Below are 19,615 nucleotides of genomic sequence, written 5' to 3' on the forward strand. Positions count from 1 at the left end.
TCAGAATTTTTCTTTTCTATAGTTGTTAAAGATACAGGGTTGCATAGTAACCATTACTTTTGAATTGTACAATTAGATGATCATCTTGTTAGTCAGGAAGTCAAACATTTTTCTGTGAGTATACCTTGAAATCAGCTTTAGTTTCCATAGTATAGCCAGTTTCAAGTATAATATTCTCCTTCTCTTACTTTAAACCAGTGAATAAAGGCTTTAAGGTATGGACAAAGTGATTATTTGTTTTTATTAAAAAAAGAAAAGAAAACTCATTATAATCCCTCCTGTGGGGACAGTACTGTTTGATTTGTCACAATCTCTCCAATGAATAATCTGATGAAACTAATTATTACAGCCCAAAGACAAATTTATATTCACTCCCTTGTCAGATGTTAAAGAAGACTCAATTATGAATTGACGCTAATGAGATGAGTTGTATGGAACAGAGAAATAGTAAGGCCTCTTGGATTAAAGTACCATTTAAGTGGACAGTTGATTGTTTTTCTCCCTTTCTAAGAATTACCCACCCTAATGAAGTTATAACTCACTGTTTTCTAAATTCCCATAGAAATGAGATAAAATCTAATTAGGCAATTCGTGTAAACAATTGCAGTACAACAGAGAGAGTTGTGAAAATTTTATTTTCCATTGATTACCGAAATGGTGAAGGAGGAATAAAAGGGAATTTATGATTGTTTAGGAAAACACAGGATGGTATTTTTATTTACCGCCTTTGTCTTCTTTGCTGTAATCCTAGGAACTGATAACAGACACCCAGAATCATCTGGGTGACTCTGTAGGAAGCAGATAGGAATTAATCCTCACACACCACTGCTTGGACTGAAGTAGCTACCGGTGAGAAGTTCCTATCATTCTTCCAGAAATCAGCACCTTGACAGTGAAAGAAAAGCCCTAAGAATAATGCTTCCATCCTAAATAGTCATTCAAAAACTATTTATTGAGCACCTATTTGCCAGAGAGTGTTCTGAGTGCTGGGGCTCCTATGGTGAACAGGACAACCTCTCTGTCATGAAGAACTGGTAATACCATACCATGCGAGGTAGTCAAGTAAAACACTTCAACACTAATATCAGAAAGGTTTTAAATCCTGTGGCATGTGCTATGAGGAATATACGCTGTTATATGTCTATGGTGAGCTACACACACACACGCACACACACATACGCACACACTCAGTTGCATCTTCACAATGGTCATGGTTGTACTTCAAACTGTAGCCTCTGGACCATATTTCTTACAAAAATCTGTCTCCCTCTCCTCAACTTAAGCTATCGTGGGCAGATACCATATCCCATTCAATTAATCCCCAGAACCTAGCATAGGATCTAAACCAGAAGGGTTGCTGGAGAATTTAATGACTGAACGAATGAATGAGGATGGTGGATACATGTAACCCTTGGGTGCGTGCAGAAGGTAAAGGCTGCTGTGGATGTTGTCTTCTAAGCAAATTCTTGATTTATTTCCTATATTCCTATTGTGCGTCCATAGCGTACAGGGCTCCGTGCTGTACTAGTTTTGTATGCTGTGTGACACATTGCCACAAACTTGGCGACTTAAAATAGCACATATTTCTTAGCTCCCAATTTCTTTGGGGCAGGAGTTTGGGCACAGTTTAGCTGGGTTCTCCACGCAGCTGCCATCAAGGTATCGGCCAGAACTAGGTTCTCTTCTGGAGGCTGGAGTGGGCAGGGGCCCACTTCCAAGTTCAGTCAGAATGTTGGCAGAATTCATTTCCCTGTGGCTGTAGCACTCATGGAAACACGTTTCTTCACATTTAACCAGGAGAACAAGACTCTAGAGTGAGTGGGTGAGCAAGACAGAGTGTGTGTCCTTGAATAATGGTATGTAGCATTATGTAATGTAACTCCATCACAGGAGTGATACGCCCAGCACATTGGCCGTGTAACATTGGTTAGAAGCAAGCCACAGAGCCAGCCCGTGCGGGGGGCGGGGGGGGGGGGGCGGTTGTGAATTATACGTGGGTGTGAACGCTGAAAGTGGGAATCATGGGGTCACCACAGAGCCTGTTCACTGCATTTCCTTTAAAGCAGCTGGACACTTTGACACCAACTCTGGGACTTTAAACATAGCCCCGAACTTCCCTGTCTAGGAAGAAGCGAGGAGGTTTGCCCAAGTGCTCAGAAATGATTCTTTCCTATCTGAGATGCTGGGATGATTTCCCCTCAGTCCTGGCAGGATGCTCTTAAAGTAGGATCTCCTCAGTGTTCCTGTGCTGTGACCACACACCCGTCCCCTCCAGGAAGGCTGCATGACTGACGTGAGCTGTCTAAAGAGCGTGTGACACCGATGTGTGATAAACAGCTCTTAAGACATTTACCCATCACGGTCTTATTTGCAATTCAGTTATGAGCCACAATTATGCTTGTTTTAGCCAAGGTCTTTAGTTTATTGCAGGCACATATCTGGGCTGGGATTTTACTTTGTGTCTGATTCACATACACTGTAGTATCTTAACGGGCCACATTTTATTTCCTTGATGTGATAATTCATAGGCAAAAATAAGATCTTTCTGCAGTTAATCATTTTCGTCAATAATCACTGAGTGACAGATGAGCTCCGAATGAATGGATTTGCCAACACAGTGGGACCCACCTATGCTTTCTGAAGCCCGTGGGAATGAGTCATCTGGAGAGATGTTTTTCTAATTCCTGAAGGTGTTTACGTCTTTCAGCTCTCCAACGTTTTTTAACCATTTTATTTGTACTACAAAGTACATGTGTCATTTTCTTAATGACTTAACAAGAGCGATCATTTATGGTGCATATACCGAGAACTTGGCACTGTGCTAATTGGCATGTGGCACATGCTGCCTGATTTGATAGTCAACAATGCTATGGGGGGTTAAGCAACTTGCCAATATGCAGTTAGGATATGGGGACCAGATTGAAATGTAGGATTCTCTGCCTCAAAGGCCGTGCTGTAAATATAGGCTCCCTTAGTGTCACTCTTACGAAAATAATAAACATACTCAAGATCCCACAAGCTATTTAGAGCTGTTTACCCAGTAGCACCAAGTTTTAGTTTATATACATATTTTTAGTTGGTATGTAAAATGTGTTACCTTGTGTCCCCCAAGAACATATGTTGAAGTTTTAACCCTCAGTACCTCAAAATGTGACCTTGTTGGGAAATAACGTGTTTATAGAGATAATCAAGTTAAACTGAGGTCATTAGGGTGGGCCCTCATCCAACATTTGGACACAGAGACAGACATGCACAGAGGGACACTGTGTGGAGAGGCACAGGCGGAATGCCATGTGTAGATGGAAGATTGGCGTGGTGGGTCTATAAACCGAGGAATGCCAGAGATTCACAGCAACCCACAGCAGCTAGGACGAGGCAAGGGAGGATTCTCCCCTGCAGGTTTCAGAAGGGGCATGGCCCTGTTGCCACCTGGATTTCAGAGTCTAGCCTCTAGAACTATCAGACAATAAATGTCTGGGTTTTTCAAGTCTGCACCAGTTTGTGGTGCTTCATTACAGCAACCCTAGCGTACAAATACAGGATGTTTTTATAGTTTTCTTTGCTGCTAAGATCTCAATCTTTGCTTCTCTAGTAGGTGCTACTCAGAGCACCTTCTGTCTTCACTCCTGACATGCTGCTTCCAACACATTATAGGATGGAAGACCAGATAACAAAACTTGTTGTTTACATAATTATTTGGAAGATTAAAGTAACCCAAAAGAGTCATGTCTATTGGCTTTAATATGTTATAACCTACTCTAACCTATTATAACCTATAGCCCAGAGACTATCTTTGCTTACTTTGATATTTCAGGTTTGGTGAGATATTTCAAATATCTGTGGCTTTTTGATGCTGTTTCTCTGATCCAAGGTGTTTTGTTTTGCTTTTATGTATCTGTACAGGAAGTTACATCTTTTCCAATTTACCAAAGCACCATTTCCAGTATGAGAAAACTGAAAGTCTTAAAATGATTATAGATTATCTGATTACTTAGACTGTGTGTGCTCTGCTCGATGCAGATTTTCTTTCTTTCAGTGTATTGATAATATTTTCTGTTTATGATGGTGGAATAATAGATTTTTAGCTTCAGGCTACCATCTTCTGTGTCCTGGTTAAGGAAATGCCCTTTCTTTTCTTTTTGTTTTGGTAAATCTTCTCTTCATTCGATCACAAGCCCTTGGAAATGTTCCCTTTTTCTAACTCCTGTAGCAGAAGAGCTACTTGAGCCTCAAAAACAAAACGGCAGTGCAGTAATGAGGGTATTAGGTTGATGTGTCCTGTTCAGCAGCTGCTCCCAAGCTACCAAATAATGAATGAGCACGAATTACACATTGTGAAAACCGGAGGATCTGCCTTCCTTGCGTTATGCATCAGGGAGTTTCAAAAAGGTTTTGAGGCTGTACTTCTCACACAAGGCCACCCATTTGTGAAAAGGCCAAGAACTGCTTATTTACAGGTTAACATTGAACTAGGCTGGCTGAGCTTTTAAGAATTTCTATAAGGTTTCACTAATATGGAACCTATGACTTGGTCCAAATTAAATTTTTCTTTACATTTTAAAAGAAAGCTTAAGCTTCATCCGTTCAGGTTTAGTCATTTAACATACAGTATTGGTCACTTATGTGTGTGCCAGGCACATAGCTTTGAATGGAGCTTTGCAAACTAAAAGCATGGTTTTTGTCCTAGAGCTTACAGTTTAGGTGAGGAGATAAGACAACAGAGGAGGAATCGGTGAGATAGGTAACCATGTTAGTTACAGAGTGTGTTTAGCGCTTAATGGGAAATAAACGAGGATCTAAGAGAGAGAGTTTGGGAGTGGAGGATCTTGGATGATAGCCTGGAACCACAACACAAGCCCTGGACTGCCTGTTTCTCCTGCAGACTGTTGATGAGAAAATCATGCTACTTTTTGATGTCTACCTGCCAGAGACCACCAGGAACACATCTGTATTTGTTTCCCTCCAAAAGACTGCATACATGGAAACCGAGGGGCATCTCAGAAAGAGGGGGTTAGGAAGGGCTTGAATAAGATTTGGGCTGTGTTATGTGATTTGGAGAAGGTTCAGGGAAGCATGGTTTTCCTTAGAGTTGGATATCAGAAAGAGGGGCAATTCATTTTTTTAAGTTTTATTTTATTTTTGATTGACACATAATTGTACATATTTATGGGATATAGTGTGATGCTTTGATACATGTATACACTGTGTAATGATCAAATAAGGCTACTTGGCATACTAGTCACCTCACACATTTACCATTTCTTTGTGGTTTTGAAATCCTCTCTTCTAGTTCTTCTGAAATGTACAATATAATGTTTTCAGTTTTCCTTTTTGTTTTGTTGAGATGAGGTCTTGTTTTGTTGAGTAGGCTGGAGTGCAGTGGTGTTATCACAGCTCACGGCAACTTCAAACTCCTGGGCTCAGGTGATTTTCTTGCCTCAGCCTCCTGAGTAGCTGGGACTACAGGTGCACACCGCCACACCAAGCTAATTTGTTGTAGTTTTTTGCAGAGACAGGGTCTCACTATGTTGCTCAGGCTGGTCTCAAACTCCTGGCCTCAATGGATTCTCCTACCTTGGCCTCCCAAAGTGCTGGGATTACAGGCGTGAGCCACCGCACCCAGCCTGCAATGCAATATTTTTAACTATAGTCAACCTGCTGTGAAACAGAGCACCAGAACTTATTCCTCCTAACTGCAACTGTGCACCTGTTGACTAATCTCTTCCTATTACTCTCTTCCCCTCTCCGCTCCCTGCACTCTAGTAACCACTATTGTATCTCTACTTCTATGAGATCACCTTTTCTTAGATTCCACAGATGGGTGAGATCATATTTTTCAGAAAGAGCAATTCTTTGCAGATCCATGACTGGGCATCCCAATAGTTTGTATCTCAGAGGTGGGAGGAACAGAGCAGGCCACAGCTTTCGCTGACAAAGACACAACCATCGCTCCTGGTAGCCAGGTCAGAGGATGTGCGGTCCAGTGTGTGGTTTGCACAGTGCTCTTGTTGGTGAGCTCAGACATGATTACACGATTATATGGTTGTTTTTTCCTGTCTTGATCACGGCTGCAGAGCGGCCTTCCAGTGTCGGTATTTACCAGAACACAAAGCCTCGCTCTCTGCGACAGCTGGCAGCTATCAGAGGCTGTGGTGTGCATTCTCACACCCTTTGCTTAAGCCCATGAGAATCAGGTTTTTTGTCACTTGTAGCAAGACCCATTCCTAACCAACACACTAATTGATACAAGCCCTAACTAACCACCCCCACGCTGCAATTTTGCCCATTTAAGCAATTTTTACTAGCACATTCCTTCTCATGCCCTCTTTTGCTGCAGCATCTGTCGAGACTGCTGATTTTCTGGCTTTAATTTTTTTTATAGTCCCACACCCAGCTTTTATTTTTTACCCATAGTGTTGTCCCTGACATCAGGTCTCCCCTTTCTAGTCCCTGTTAGACTTTATGGCCACATTACTTATCCACCTGTGGTCCCATCAGTATGTCTCCTTCCCCAGCTTTAGAGCAAGTATCTGGATTTATACGGCCAATGTTCAAATCCTGGGTCCACTATTCAGTAGCTGTGTGACTTAGAAAGTTTCCCAATCTCTCCTGAGCTCAGTTTCATTTTCCGTAAAATCAGGATAGTAATGATATAATAATACTTACCTTGCTGTGTTATTTTGGGGGGGAGAAGGGAGATTAGGTGACATAATATATGTAAAACACTTAGCATGGTTTCGGGCACATGATACATAACCAGTGTTGGCACTTTACTACAAGCTTGTATGCCTTAGAAGATAGTAAAGCAAAACATCTAGGGGTGTACGCTAGTTGATTTTATTCTGTGACTTTGCTTGTTTGTTTTGCCAGCCACGGTGCCTGACATATAGGCACCTCTTATCTCTGGGGCTTCTAAAAGCTCCTAGATTCACAGTCTGCTTTGGAAAGATTCAGATGTTCTTTCAGTTTCATTTTTTTTTTTTTTTAATTCTCTATGCCTAGGAGAGTTCGTTTGTTTCATTTTCGAATGACAAGTTTATTTTTCCTACTGCTAGAGAGGGTACTTTTAGTTCTGGAGCTGAAATCAACCAAATTACCTTTCATTTCTAATTGAATACTCCTCTCCTTTACTAATATATTTTCTTAAAAAGCCCTCTCACAGACCAGGTGCCGTGGCTCACACCTGTAATCCCAGCACTTTGGGAGGCCAAGGTGGGAAGATCTCTTGAAACCAGGAGTTCGAGACTAACCTGGGCAACATAGCAAGACCCCATCTCTAGAAAAATTTTTTAAATTAGACATGGTTCCTCCTAATTAGTATCCTCTTTCCCTTCTTCTAACTAGTATATTTCCTTACCTAAACCCTCCTGGGATTGAGTGAAAGACCCAGGACACTTAAGTTCAGTCTGTCTCTGTGGCTATGTGATTTGGTATAGGTCCCTAATGCTCTGTATCCTTGCCTCCTTAGTTGTACCATGCATTAACTGTGACTCAGATTTCCATCTGTGTGAATCTGAATCAAAGGAAATAATAGTAACAAATGAGCATTGACTAATGATAAACTGTGAGGGGGAAGCCTTGTCACATAAACATTCTGCCTTCAAAGACTGCAAGATGATTAAAAAACAAATCTCAAGTTGCTGGCATACTTCTCAAACTGGAGTGTCTGTGCTGTTTTGTTGGGAATTTGTGATGTCAGGATGAGCATGATTCACTCTCTTAGAGAAACAGATTTCCTTCACAGTAAGAAACTTAGAACTTTACTTTTATATTGAAAGAGACATGGGTATGCTATAGAGTGCAAATCTACATGATTTTCAAATATACAATAGAAAATTATGACAAAAAATTAAACTTGCTACAGGCCGATTTGAACTACACCTCAAGACCTCTGAATATGTGAGGACATTCTTCTCTCTCCTTAGGGGCAGTAAGGTATAAGCATTTGAGATATAAACTAAGATTGCACCTTGCAATCTTTGATCATAATCCCAGCTCTGCCAGTTACTGGTGATGTCCTCGTGGACAAGAAATTTAAACTCTCTGAGCTACTCCTTCTTCATCTGCAAAAATGGATCAAATGTCTATGTTATGGAGCCATTGTGAGGAATACAAGTTATGTTGTCTATGAGGGGCCTATGACATGCCTGCCACAGCATGGGCAATAAATGGTAGCTATAACCATTCTCATTACTCACAGAAGACACAGCAGTTTCAGAAAGTTTTTGGTGATGCTCCTCAAATGCCTCTTCCTGTGGCCATGGCAGGAACTGCTGATCCATCAGTCTTGGACCTCTTTCCCCTTGAACGTAGAGGCTCTCCTGATGGACGCAGGCAGACCCTACCAATTAAAAAGAGTTGGCTCTGAGGTGGGAACCTTGTTGCCATCCTACTTAAAATAATCAAGTGAGTAATCACGGAAAGAACATGAAATTTATGAGCTGTGTGGTTGCAGCAAATCGACATCCCTAAGTCTCTGTTTCTTTATTGGTAAAATGTGGATGCTACTGCTTTCCTTTGCTAATTTGTAAATGACAAATCAGTGTCAAGAACTTGCTTTCAGGGATGCTCCTTTGGAGCAAGACTTGGGGCAAGGATCAAAGACAGTTGAAGGTCAGCTGGTCTTGTTGGTCTCTCTGATGCATTCCTCACTTGCATATATTGCTGCCACATGCTTGCCCAGCCTCTGTGACATCTGTGTCACATTTTAAGATAGTTTATGCAGTGTTGGAAATCTATGACTATTAAGTTCTTTCTCATACCTTGACTTAAGATTTCTTTGTAACTCCTTCAACTGGCCTCTCCTGAAGAAGTTTAATCTATTTTCAGCAGACGATCCTTCAACATCCCTTCTCTACTGCTCCTCCCCACATGATCAAAGCAGCATATTTTTGTTGGGTGACTATCTTGATAAGTTGCTTAGATTGTAGGGGTTTAGAGAAGAGTAAGAGCCTGACATGGGGCTCTAATAACCTACCTTTTGTTTTTCTGAGTGCGCACATAAGCTAACTTGTTGGGGACAATTGAGAAGAAGAAATTCAGAGGCCATGGAGGAAGACACCTGAGAGAAGGAAGGTGATGGCAGGTGTGCTGGTATCTTGAGTAATACTTTGGGGAGAGAAATATAAATCCGTAAAGGTATTTTCATGGATGGTAAAATCCCCGCCCTCATGATCTCATGATCTTTTGAGTAGAATTTACCTTATTTATTAATATGTAATGGAATTGGATCTGTATATTTGGATGACAATTGAAAGGCAATGCTATCCATGAAAAGCCAATTACACCTAAAATGAATATGCAAATATGTGCAAACCATTTTTTTGAGCACTAGCAATATTATTGCAGCGCCTGAAAGCCCCCAGTCCCTTTACCTGATCCCTTGGCAATGGCTTCTGTACTTCCCTTGCACAAACTGGGAGAAATGCTGGAGTTGAGCAAAACAGCAGCCGGTTGGTAGAAAGAGAGCAAGTGGCAGGCACTTGATAGACACGTATCTTTTATTCATTACGGTGGCTCTATAACATAGATATTATGCCCGTTTTCGCAGATGAAGAAGGGGTTGCTCAGAGAGTTTAGATTACTTGTCCAAGATGACATGACAGGTAGCTGGCAGAGCTTGGATTACAACCAAAGGCTGTGAGGTGCAATCTTAAAAGGACAACACCTGGTCCATAATCATCTAATCCTGGCAACCTTTCACCTCCACCTCCTGTCCCAAACTATGTTTTTTGCTTATAATTTCCTCTAACACCCTCCCACTCCATACCTCTCTTCTCTTAACATAGGTCTGTTTTTGTGACCGATGGCTTTTGTGTGACATGCTAAATAATATAGTATAAAATTATGTGTATAGTATTTTTACCCTCCCAAGAACTTAGTGATGGCCCAGTCTGAGAGGCTGTTATGTTGCAAAGAATAAACTGAAACTGTGGGCCAGTCAGAGAGCCGTGGGACACTGAAGGAGTTGATTTCGGGTTGGATATGCTGATTTCCTTGTTCGCCATTTTCATGGACCCCATATTGGATTGCAGGGTGAGCAACTTGATTCCAGGGGAGGCGCAATGAAGAGATGTAATTAGCCTATTAAGCTCTGCTAATGTCTTGTAAAGTCATCCAAGTGAGAGCAGCAGATATATCAATTCCGCCTTGGATCTTGCCATACGGAGCTTCGTATTTCCACCCTGCTATTTACGGTTCGCACAGTCGGAATCAGCTGATGCAGCAGGACATGCCTTTTCTGTTTTGTCAAAAGAATTGCCTTTTACCACCCCAAAACTCCAGAGCCCCTCTGAAATCATAGGCTCAGACTGTGCAGAAATCACTTGTTTATTACTCTTACTCTAATACACACTCACGCACTTACTAAAAATGGTCAGTTTTTTAGATTGTCAACAGTAAATACAGTGTATCTGGCAGAGAGGGTTTGTTTTTCTGGTTTTTGTGTTGTTTTTTTTTTTCTTGGTTGTTTTGTTTTGTCTTCTTAGAGGAAACAGAAATGTAGGCCTTAGTATACAGGAATTTGGGAAGTCAAGGGAATAGGATTTATTCATTTTTATAACAAATGTTTACTTAAGCACTTTCTTTGTTCTGGGCACTTGTATGAGCCCAGGGGCTACAGCATTGATTAATACAAAAAAGAAGTCCTTTCTCTTAGAACTTGCATCCTAGTTGGGGGAGAAACATTAAATATAATAAATAAAATAAATAAGCAAAGAGCAGGTGGTGATAAGTGCTGTGCTGAAAATAAGACGGAGGAGAGGAGGGGTGAGTGGTGTGGTCAGAAAAGAACTCAAAGGAGGTGATATTTTAACTGAGATCTGAATGACAAGAAAACGAGAGCCATGGAAGGTCCAGGGGGCAAGATTGCAGGCAGAGGGCACAGTCTGTACAAAGGAGATGAAAAAGGCCAGTGTGGCTGGAGCAGGGCATGTGGCAGGGAGAGGTGGAATGGGACAAGGCTCAGGGACTCAGGGACTGGAGCCCATTTGGGGCATATAAGGCCAGGGGTGGATGGTTTAGGTTTTAATCCATGTGGGTTGGGAACCTTTGGAGGGTTTTAGGCTGGGAAGATACGGGTAATGAAGAATACCACTCTGGGTGCTATGTAGATAATATTTTCTGGAGAAGAGAAGGAAGAACAATATTGCAATAATATTATACATTGTTGTAATACTTCAACTGAGAGATAATGGGGTAACAGTGGAAATGGTAATTGTATTTCTAATGTATTTATTTTGTATTATAGTAAAATAACATAACAAAATGCATCATTTTAATCATTTTTAAGTGACAAAGTGCACTAAGTACATTCACATTGTTGTGCAACATTGTCGTGCATCATGACTATCCATCTGCAGAATGTTTTCATCATCCCAAACTAAAACTCTGTACCAGTTAAACAATAAATCACCATTCTCCCTTCCCTCCAGCCCCTAGTAACTACTATTCTATTTTCTCTCTCGTGGATTTGACGATTCTAAGTACCACATATCGGGAATTTTATAGTAATTTGCCCTTTTGTGTCTAGCTTTTTTCACTAAGCATAATGTCTTCAAGGTTCATCCATTTGTAGCATGTGTCAAAATTTCATTCCTTTTTAAGACTGGATAATAGTCCGCTCTGCATATCGACCACATTTGGTTTATTCATTCATGTGTTGATGGACACTTGGGTTGCTTCCACCTTTTGGCTCTTGTGAATAATACTGTTATGAACATTGATGTTCAAATATCTGTGGAAGTCCCTGATTTCAGCCCTTTTAGGTATATCCCCCGAAGTGGAATTGCTGGATCACATGGTAATTCAGTGATTAATTTTTTGAGAAACTGCCATACTGTTTTTAGCAATGATATTTTAAAGGTAGGTTTATCAAGAGTTGCTGAACGATTGTTGTTACGAATTGAAAGAAAGAGGAATTAATAAGTATCTTGAGATTTGCACTTTTACAATGAAAGAATTATAGGACGTAACACTGGGTAACCAGTTTTAGAATAAGAGAGTTTTATTGTTTTGGGGGCGCAGGGTGTGGATGGATTTCACAGGGGTTGTTTAGGACATATTATATTTGTCATGGCTGGTAGATACGCAGATAGAATCATCAGGTAGTCAATTTTATTCACTAATCTAGAATTCCAGTAGCAAAGACGGAGGTATCAGCTTGGTGTATAGCTATTTGGAATACAAATAATATTTAACATCACAGGATAAAGTGAAATTATTTAAGTGGAGTATAGTTGTGTGTAAGACTGATCCCTGGAGAATCCCAACACTTAGAGGTTGAAAAATGAAGGCACCAACAAACGAGACTGAGAAGGAGTCTCTATGGTATGAGGAAAGCAAATAGAACGTGGCTTTTCAGAAACCACAAAAGATAAAGTATGTCAGGAGGGAAGGAGGAGTGGCCGGCCTACTGAGCAGCATGGTAAGTCACAGTGTGACAGCTGGATTTGGCAAGCTGGCGGTCATCAGTGTACTCGATGAGAGTAATTTCAGGGAGCAGAGGGGGTGGAAGCCTGGTTAGAAGGTACCGAGAAGAAAATGGCACTTGCTGTTTCTAATTCCAAACCCATCAACAACTCAATCCAGAGGTTTTACTGTAAAGGAAAATAGTAAAATGGGACAATAAGTAGGGGTGGCTATGGGTCAAGAAAAGTAATTCCAGGAGACTGAATCATGATGTATTTTCATAGGAAGATGGAGAAGGAAATCGTGTAGGAGAAGGCAGGGACACTTACTGGAGGGAACCCGTGAGAAGACGAGAGGGGGTGGGATCCAGAGCTGTCTGGGGCAGGCGTGGAGACTCTTCTTCCCACAGAACTAGAGTGAGAAATCAGGAGGTCAGGAGACGTGGTGATAGGTGAGTTCATAGGCGATGGCTCTCTCATCTTAGTGAAGGAAGGAGGTACAGTCATGAGGTGAAAGAAAGTGAGAGTGTAGGAGGTTCGAGGAGCAAAGCAAAATGTGATGGGCTCATCATGGAGAAAGCAAGTATCACAGAATTGCCTGGCACATTGATGCTTATTTGACATACGTAGCACGAAGTTAATGAGAACAGTCAGTATTACGATGCCTTTTCCTCTAACAAAGTTCAAATCAGAAGAATTTGGGGAGCTGGGTTTAACCACTGTTGGGTTTTATTAAGAAAGTACAACTGAAGGAGGTGAGAGAATTAAGGATTCTTACAAGGAGTGTTAACAGTGAACTATGGATGAGAATTGAGGATATGAGAGTTTTGATGTATATAGAGAAAGTGACAGGGTCAATAATTAGTGGTCTCAGTGTGATAGATATGCCATTTTGGAAATTGTATTGGATAGAAGGTCATGCTGGTCAGCGGTGGGATATAGTAACAACAAGGTGTTGATGAAGGAAATGGGAGTAAGGAAGTGTTTGGTGTGGGATAGATGAAAAGATTATTGGAGGTAAGTCAAGGAACTGAGAGGACAAGCTATTGGATGGAGCATCCACATAGACATTGAAATCACTTGACATTGAAATATCAAGTGAGAGAGAACTCATCATTAGCTATCTACTCATGATATGTTGATCATAAAAGACCTCCATATACGTTTTAACCAAAGAATCTGTTGGTGTATTGTGTGTTGCATTTTGTCAACACCTTTCCATTCATAGTTGAGCTTTAAGAGGTTCGTATCTAAAAATGAGACTGATATCTTTGGATTTGGACAATGACTAGGTGGTATTTCTGAACATGACCGAACATCAGAATGCCCTAGAGGATTCCGTTTGACTCAGGACCGAGGCCTGGGCCAATCCCCAGAGTCTGACGCCTGCGGACTGAGCTAGGTCAGAGAATCCATCTTGTTCAAAGTTCCTCAGGTGATTTGAAATCACATCCAGACTTGTTAACCACTGAGTTAAACCATATGATAGATTGCCTTGAATGAAAGAAACATTAGTTATTTCATGTTTAAATTTACTTGAGAAGACTGAACAGGTCAGGAAGTGGTGCTAAAATCCAGAATTAGAAAATATCAACTCGTTCTAGCAGGAATTGTAATGTAGCACATTGGGTTTCTTTTCTTCTTCCTTCTCCTGGTACGTGAATAAACGGTCTTATCATATCATAATTTACCCTGTAGTAAATTAGAAGTTAGTGCCTCACATTTTGGAGAAACTGTATAGTTAGAATCTAAGTTTATGTGATTTATTTTTATGTTTAAAAATTCATTCTCCCTGTTTCATATTTTTCTTCAATTTTCCTCATATTCGTTCTCTGAATTTGTAGTAAAAATGCCCCTTTACCACTTTACATCTTTTTGGCGTGTTCCTTAGGAACCTTCCTCATGTCCTCCGTCCCGGAGGGAGCCATGTCTCATTTGTCTTTATGTTTTCTGTATCCTGGTACAGGGACTTACCAAAGCAGATGAATATTTGATGAATAAACGAATATAAGATTTAAGGAAGAAGTGTCACATTAAACTATTTGTTTCCTCTCTGATCTCTGTACTATTCTTTAAGTTCCAAGGTAGTTTCTGGGAAAAGTAGTGAACATAATGATGTATGGGTTCAATATATAAGAAAAATGATGCTCAGGGATTTAAAGAAAACACTAAAATGCCAAATCCACAGCAATTCATTTCTCTCAGCAAGTCCTTGTAAATTCAGGCCGAGAAATCTTTATACTGATCTTGCCACACCCAACTCTCTTCCTTCCTGGACAGGGCTCCTCTGGGCCCTTTTTCACTGGGCAAACACTAATAATGTTCACTGGATGCTGATCTCAAGGTGTGGAAAAAGCTTAACACCTGGTTTATCTCTAGCTTTATATCCTGTTAAGAGCAGCCTTCTTGAGAGCACTAGAATTTCTCCAGATGTCATTTACTTATTCATTTACATACCACCAGCCTCTGTGAGCCTATGTGATGGAATATATTAACCAAGAAACCATGTTTGACATCAAGTTCATGAGCCAGTTGGAAAAGAATAAATATGTGTGATAAATGTTATGATGGAAGAAGTATGCCATGTGGTCAAAATACATAAGAGGAGTGTTTGACCCAGAATTGTAAAATCAGGGAAGGCTTCCTGTAGGAAGTGGCATCTGAGCTAGGAGGTTAGGGATGAATGTGCATTGTCTGAATGCAGTGGGAAGGGGACTCTAATTCAGGAAAAGCAGCAGCAGGTGTGGAAGGGAGGAGGGAAGGGAATATAGGGAACACTTGGAGGACTCCATGAGGACTTTGAAAACTCTACCGGTCATCCCTCTAAGTAGTCACCATCAAACCACTCCTTTCATGACAAGAGACTAGGTGTTGTTCTCTCCTACAAATATGTTTTTGTTTCTGTTTTTATTTTTTATTTTAGTATTTTTATTTTTCGATTATTTTAAAATAAAAATGATACATAGTTAAGGTGTCCAACATGATGTTTTGATGTACATATACATAGTGAAATGATTACTACTGTCAAGAAAATTAACATTTCCATCTCCTCACATAGTTACTATTTTTCCTTTGTGATAAGAGCACCTGAAATCCCTCTTAGCAAATTTTGAGTACACAATTTTGTATTATTAACACAATTTTGTATGCTGTACCACAGTGCATGGAAGACTGGTCCAGATCCTTTAATTTACTACTCTAGGAAGAATAATTATTAACTAACTAGAGGCATTGTAACATCATCCTAAAAAACGAAACTTATAGCTACACTCAGTTGTACATGTGCCTGTAGTCCCAGCTACTTGGGAGGCTAAGGTGGGAGAATGGCTTGAGTCCAGGAGTTCAAGGCTGTTGTGTGCCATGACCACACCTGTGAATAGCCACTGCTTTCCAGTCTGGGCAACATAGCAAGACCCCATCTCAAAAAAGAGAAAAAAAAAAAAACCCTCTAAACTCTGCAAGCTTATTTAACCATATTATAGACCATATTTTTCCCATCTTATCGAGTCTTTAAGTTCACATCATTTGTGTGATTGTGGAGTTACACAGGAAACTGATGATTACTACTACTAATGCTACTTTATGGCAATTTAAATGCTTCATATGATCTTACGGGCCAATATTTCCATGCTTAGATACAACATGCTGTAGAAATTGAGTCTGAGCTTTTGAGTGAGAGATCTGAGTTCAGAGCCCAGTTCTTCCCTTTACTAGCTCTGTGACCTTGGGTTAAGCTGCAGTTTTCTGATTTAGAAATTGGGGATCACTTCTTGACCTTTTGGCCACAATCAAGTGTAGAAATCGGGGACGTTCATTTAACCGTCTCGTAGATTCACTGTGAGAATTGAATGAAACTGTGAGCGTTTGGGGCTAGCACATTGTTTCAACCCTAGTTAGCTTTCTTGAGCATATTTTCTTTACCCTGTAATTCTGTTTGCTTTATTATGAGCAACTTTCTCTTTTCTTTCTACTCCCCTAGGGATATAAAACCTGACAACATTTTACTTGATGAACATGGTAAGTAAATGACTTATTCGTAATCAAGTACAAGACCTGCGCGTAGAACAAGCTGATTATCCCCAGCAGAGGAGTATTATACATGGAAAAGATGTCTTGCTTGAGCTTATTTTATGGGGAGGAGGGACAATATGGGGAACTTTATTATTGATAGCAGTGGCCTAGTGCAACAATACACCCTTAAATAATATTGAATTTGCCTCATGAGAAAATCATTCCCTACTCAATTTTCTTCTACTACTTTTCTTCAAGAAAACCATCACAGCATTTTTGGCACTAGTTTACCTTAATATCACATAATCGCTTTTTTTTTTTTCTTTTTCATAAAGACAGAGCAGGCCTCAAGCTTAGAGCATTTGACTGGAAATAGCATTTGCCTAGAAGTTAGTGACATTATTTTGTTCTCATTGCATCTATCATACTTTTATGATTTCCCTCTTGTAAAGGCAAATTGGTTTTACATTTGCAGAAAAGATATCAAGTTTTTGGTTCAAAAAATTTTCAGCTAAAAAAAAAAAATCAGTTTAAAGAAAAATGTAAAGTAGATAAAAGTATATGTCGTACCCAGATATGAAAGTGATACAAGGACATGGCAATAATCAGGAAGGTGGTAAGTGAATGCCTAAAGTTCGAGAAACACTGATTAAAGATATCCTCCAGAACAAGCTTTTGCCAGCAGTGATTAAAAGTGTATGATTTCTTCCCAATATTTATTTTCACGTACATTTGGATTTACTGCTACATCAGGGCAGACCTATAGGGCACACAGCCTGTGTGTTATTAATGTTAACAGTGGCAGTAAGATCTTTGTTATATATTTTAAAAGGTGCTGGATGGGAGAACACTAAATCTGCAAATCTCTTTATTCATTCAATGTTTACAAAAAGGATTTGCAAGTGGAACTGAACCTGCAAGTACCATCCCTTGCCCATTATTTATTTTACCTAACTGAGTTTTGAACCTGATTTTCCAGATTCCACCTGTGCTCAGAGAGGGCTAAGGAACACATTTTATGTATGACCTCTAATTTTCAAAGCTCAGGGTCATTACTTATTTATGGACTGTCCAAAAAGATTTTTTCCACTTTCTTCCAGCGCCTTATTTCTCCCTTATTTTTACTGCTTCTGACATTTGGGAACAGATTCTCTCCATCTCAGGAATGTGAGCAATGGTGAGACTTAGCACGAAGGTGACTTTCATTAAAACACCAGCTATGCAGAACCAGGCATAGTGGTGTGCAGCCTGTAGTCCCAGCTACTCAGAAGGCTGAGGCAGGAGGATCCCTTGAGCCCAGGAGTTTGAGGCTGCAGTGAGCTATGGTCCTGCCACTCCACTCCAGCCTGGCCAATGGAGTGAAAATAATAACAATAACAACAGCAACAACAAAATCCAGTTGCAATCTTCTAGCCTATGGAGGCCACCTTTGTGCAACTTAGGAAAAAGTGCACCCTCTGCCCAGCACAGCTTTCTGACAGCACATGGCTGGTTGGGGTTCAGTCCTCACTTGCCTTCCCAGCCCAGTGGCTTTGTTCATGACACTTGCTGCTCCACCATTTGTAGAAGCATATAGGTCCTATCAACCTAAAACTTTCCAAGATTCATCTTCCGTTCAGAGAACGTTGTTTTAATCTCAAGTTTCCGCCATAGCTTCATCTTATTTCTAACACAAGGACTTCCTGTTCTTCTTCATTAAACTTCTTCCTTCTCGTTTTCTTGGTGACATGGTGATTGTATGTTAGGGAAAAGGTAAAGAAATCAATTAATCTCCAAGTTTAACCACCTTTAGAGACTACCCTGGAGAAAGATGAACTGTGTGGTAGTATATTTAAGAATGTGAGAAATCTGGCACAATTTGGGTTCAAAACCCAATTTGGTTCAAAACTCAATTCACTCTTTCACTAGCCCTGGGAGTTTTGACAAGTTGCCTAAACTTGCTCTACGTCTTAGTTTCTGCAGGGATCAAAAGAGTTCTTACTTCTTAGGGTCATTGTGAAGACAACTGACCTAATACTTACAAAGCACTTGATACAATGTCTGCCATAAGGAAATCACTCAGTAAAAGTCAAATATTGGTATGATCCCCATGAGGTAGCAGTGCCTTTCTTCCCTTGGGAAGGAAGCTTGGACTACTTTATCTTGCTGCATGTGGCTCTGTCTGTGCCACCATGCCGGATATGTACAAATCTCTACCAGATAGAGTCTGTAAAATGAGATACCAAAGATGCTGCTTGTCTCCTTTTATTTATTTATTTATTTTTGTTGTTGTTGTTGTTTTTGTTTTTTTTTTTTTTGAGACAGAGTCTCACTCTGTTGCCCAGGCTAGAGTGAGTGCCATGGCGTCAGCCTAGCTCACAGCAACCTGAAACTCCTGAGCTCAAGGGATCCTCCTGTCTCAGCCTCCCGAGTAGCTGGGACTACAGGCATGCGCCACCATGCCCGGCTAATTTTTTCTATATATATTTTTAGCTGTCCATATAATTTCTTTCTGTTTTTAGTAGAGATGGGGTCTCGCTCTTGCTCAGGCTGGTCTCGAACTCCTGAGCTCAAACGATCCGCCCACCTCGGCCTCCCAGAGTGCTAGGATTACAGGCGTGAGCCACCGCGCCCGGCCATGCTTGTCTCCTTTTAGATCTTGTGTTTAAACCATTTTGTTTAACTCTTAATCCTCAGGTTACTACCCTTTCAGTGGCCCTTTCTGCTCTCTTTTATGTGTGTTTATGGCATTTTATTCAAGGTGAAGCTGATGCTCTGCTGCTTAGCTGCTTAGGGAGTGTGAATGGTTGTTCCAGTCTGCTTGAGAGTCAGTCTCAGTCTACACCTGTTACGTGGTGTATTACTTACAATGACCCTTTTCACACTCTCGAATTTTTGGTTTGGTCAATGAATTAAGAGGAGATTTTTCTGTATTATATTCCCATCCTGAACTCAACTTGAAAATCGCTGCAGTTACTAAGGAAATATTGCTTTGGGAAGGATTGTATGTGAATGGTATAGAAGCAAACAACCAAAAAGGTTGAGAGTCAGTCTCTAAGCATTGCCCTAGGGATCTCTTTCTGGAAAAAAGAATTTTCTTTGAAGTTATTTACTTTCTGTTTATTCAGATTCTGAAAAACTAGGACTCTCAGATATTGTTCATGGGCCATAATTAACACTTTTAAATGAATAAATCCCTACTACCCACCTTCCCCCAG

General features: G+C 40.5%; 1 protein-coding gene across 1 annotated transcript in view; it reads left to right on the top strand.

Annotated features, from left to right (window-relative positions):
• Window positions 1-19,615, top strand: part of STK32A (serine/threonine kinase 32A) — a 58,743-nt gene that overhangs the window by 21,473 nt on the left and 17,655 nt on the right. Inside the window, exon 3 of the mRNA XM_069484169.1 lies at window positions 16,387-16,424. Within this exon, the coding sequence (XP_069340270.1) occupies window positions 16,387-16,424 (38 nt within the window). The remainder of the gene's footprint in view (window positions 1-16,386; window positions 16,425-19,615) is intronic.

Source organism: Eulemur rufifrons, chromosome 10 (assembly GCF_041146395.1).
Source record: "Eulemur rufifrons isolate Redbay chromosome 10, OSU_ERuf_1, whole genome shotgun sequence".
Taxonomy (NCBI): Eukaryota; Metazoa; Chordata; class Mammalia; order Primates; family Lemuridae; genus Eulemur; species Eulemur rufifrons.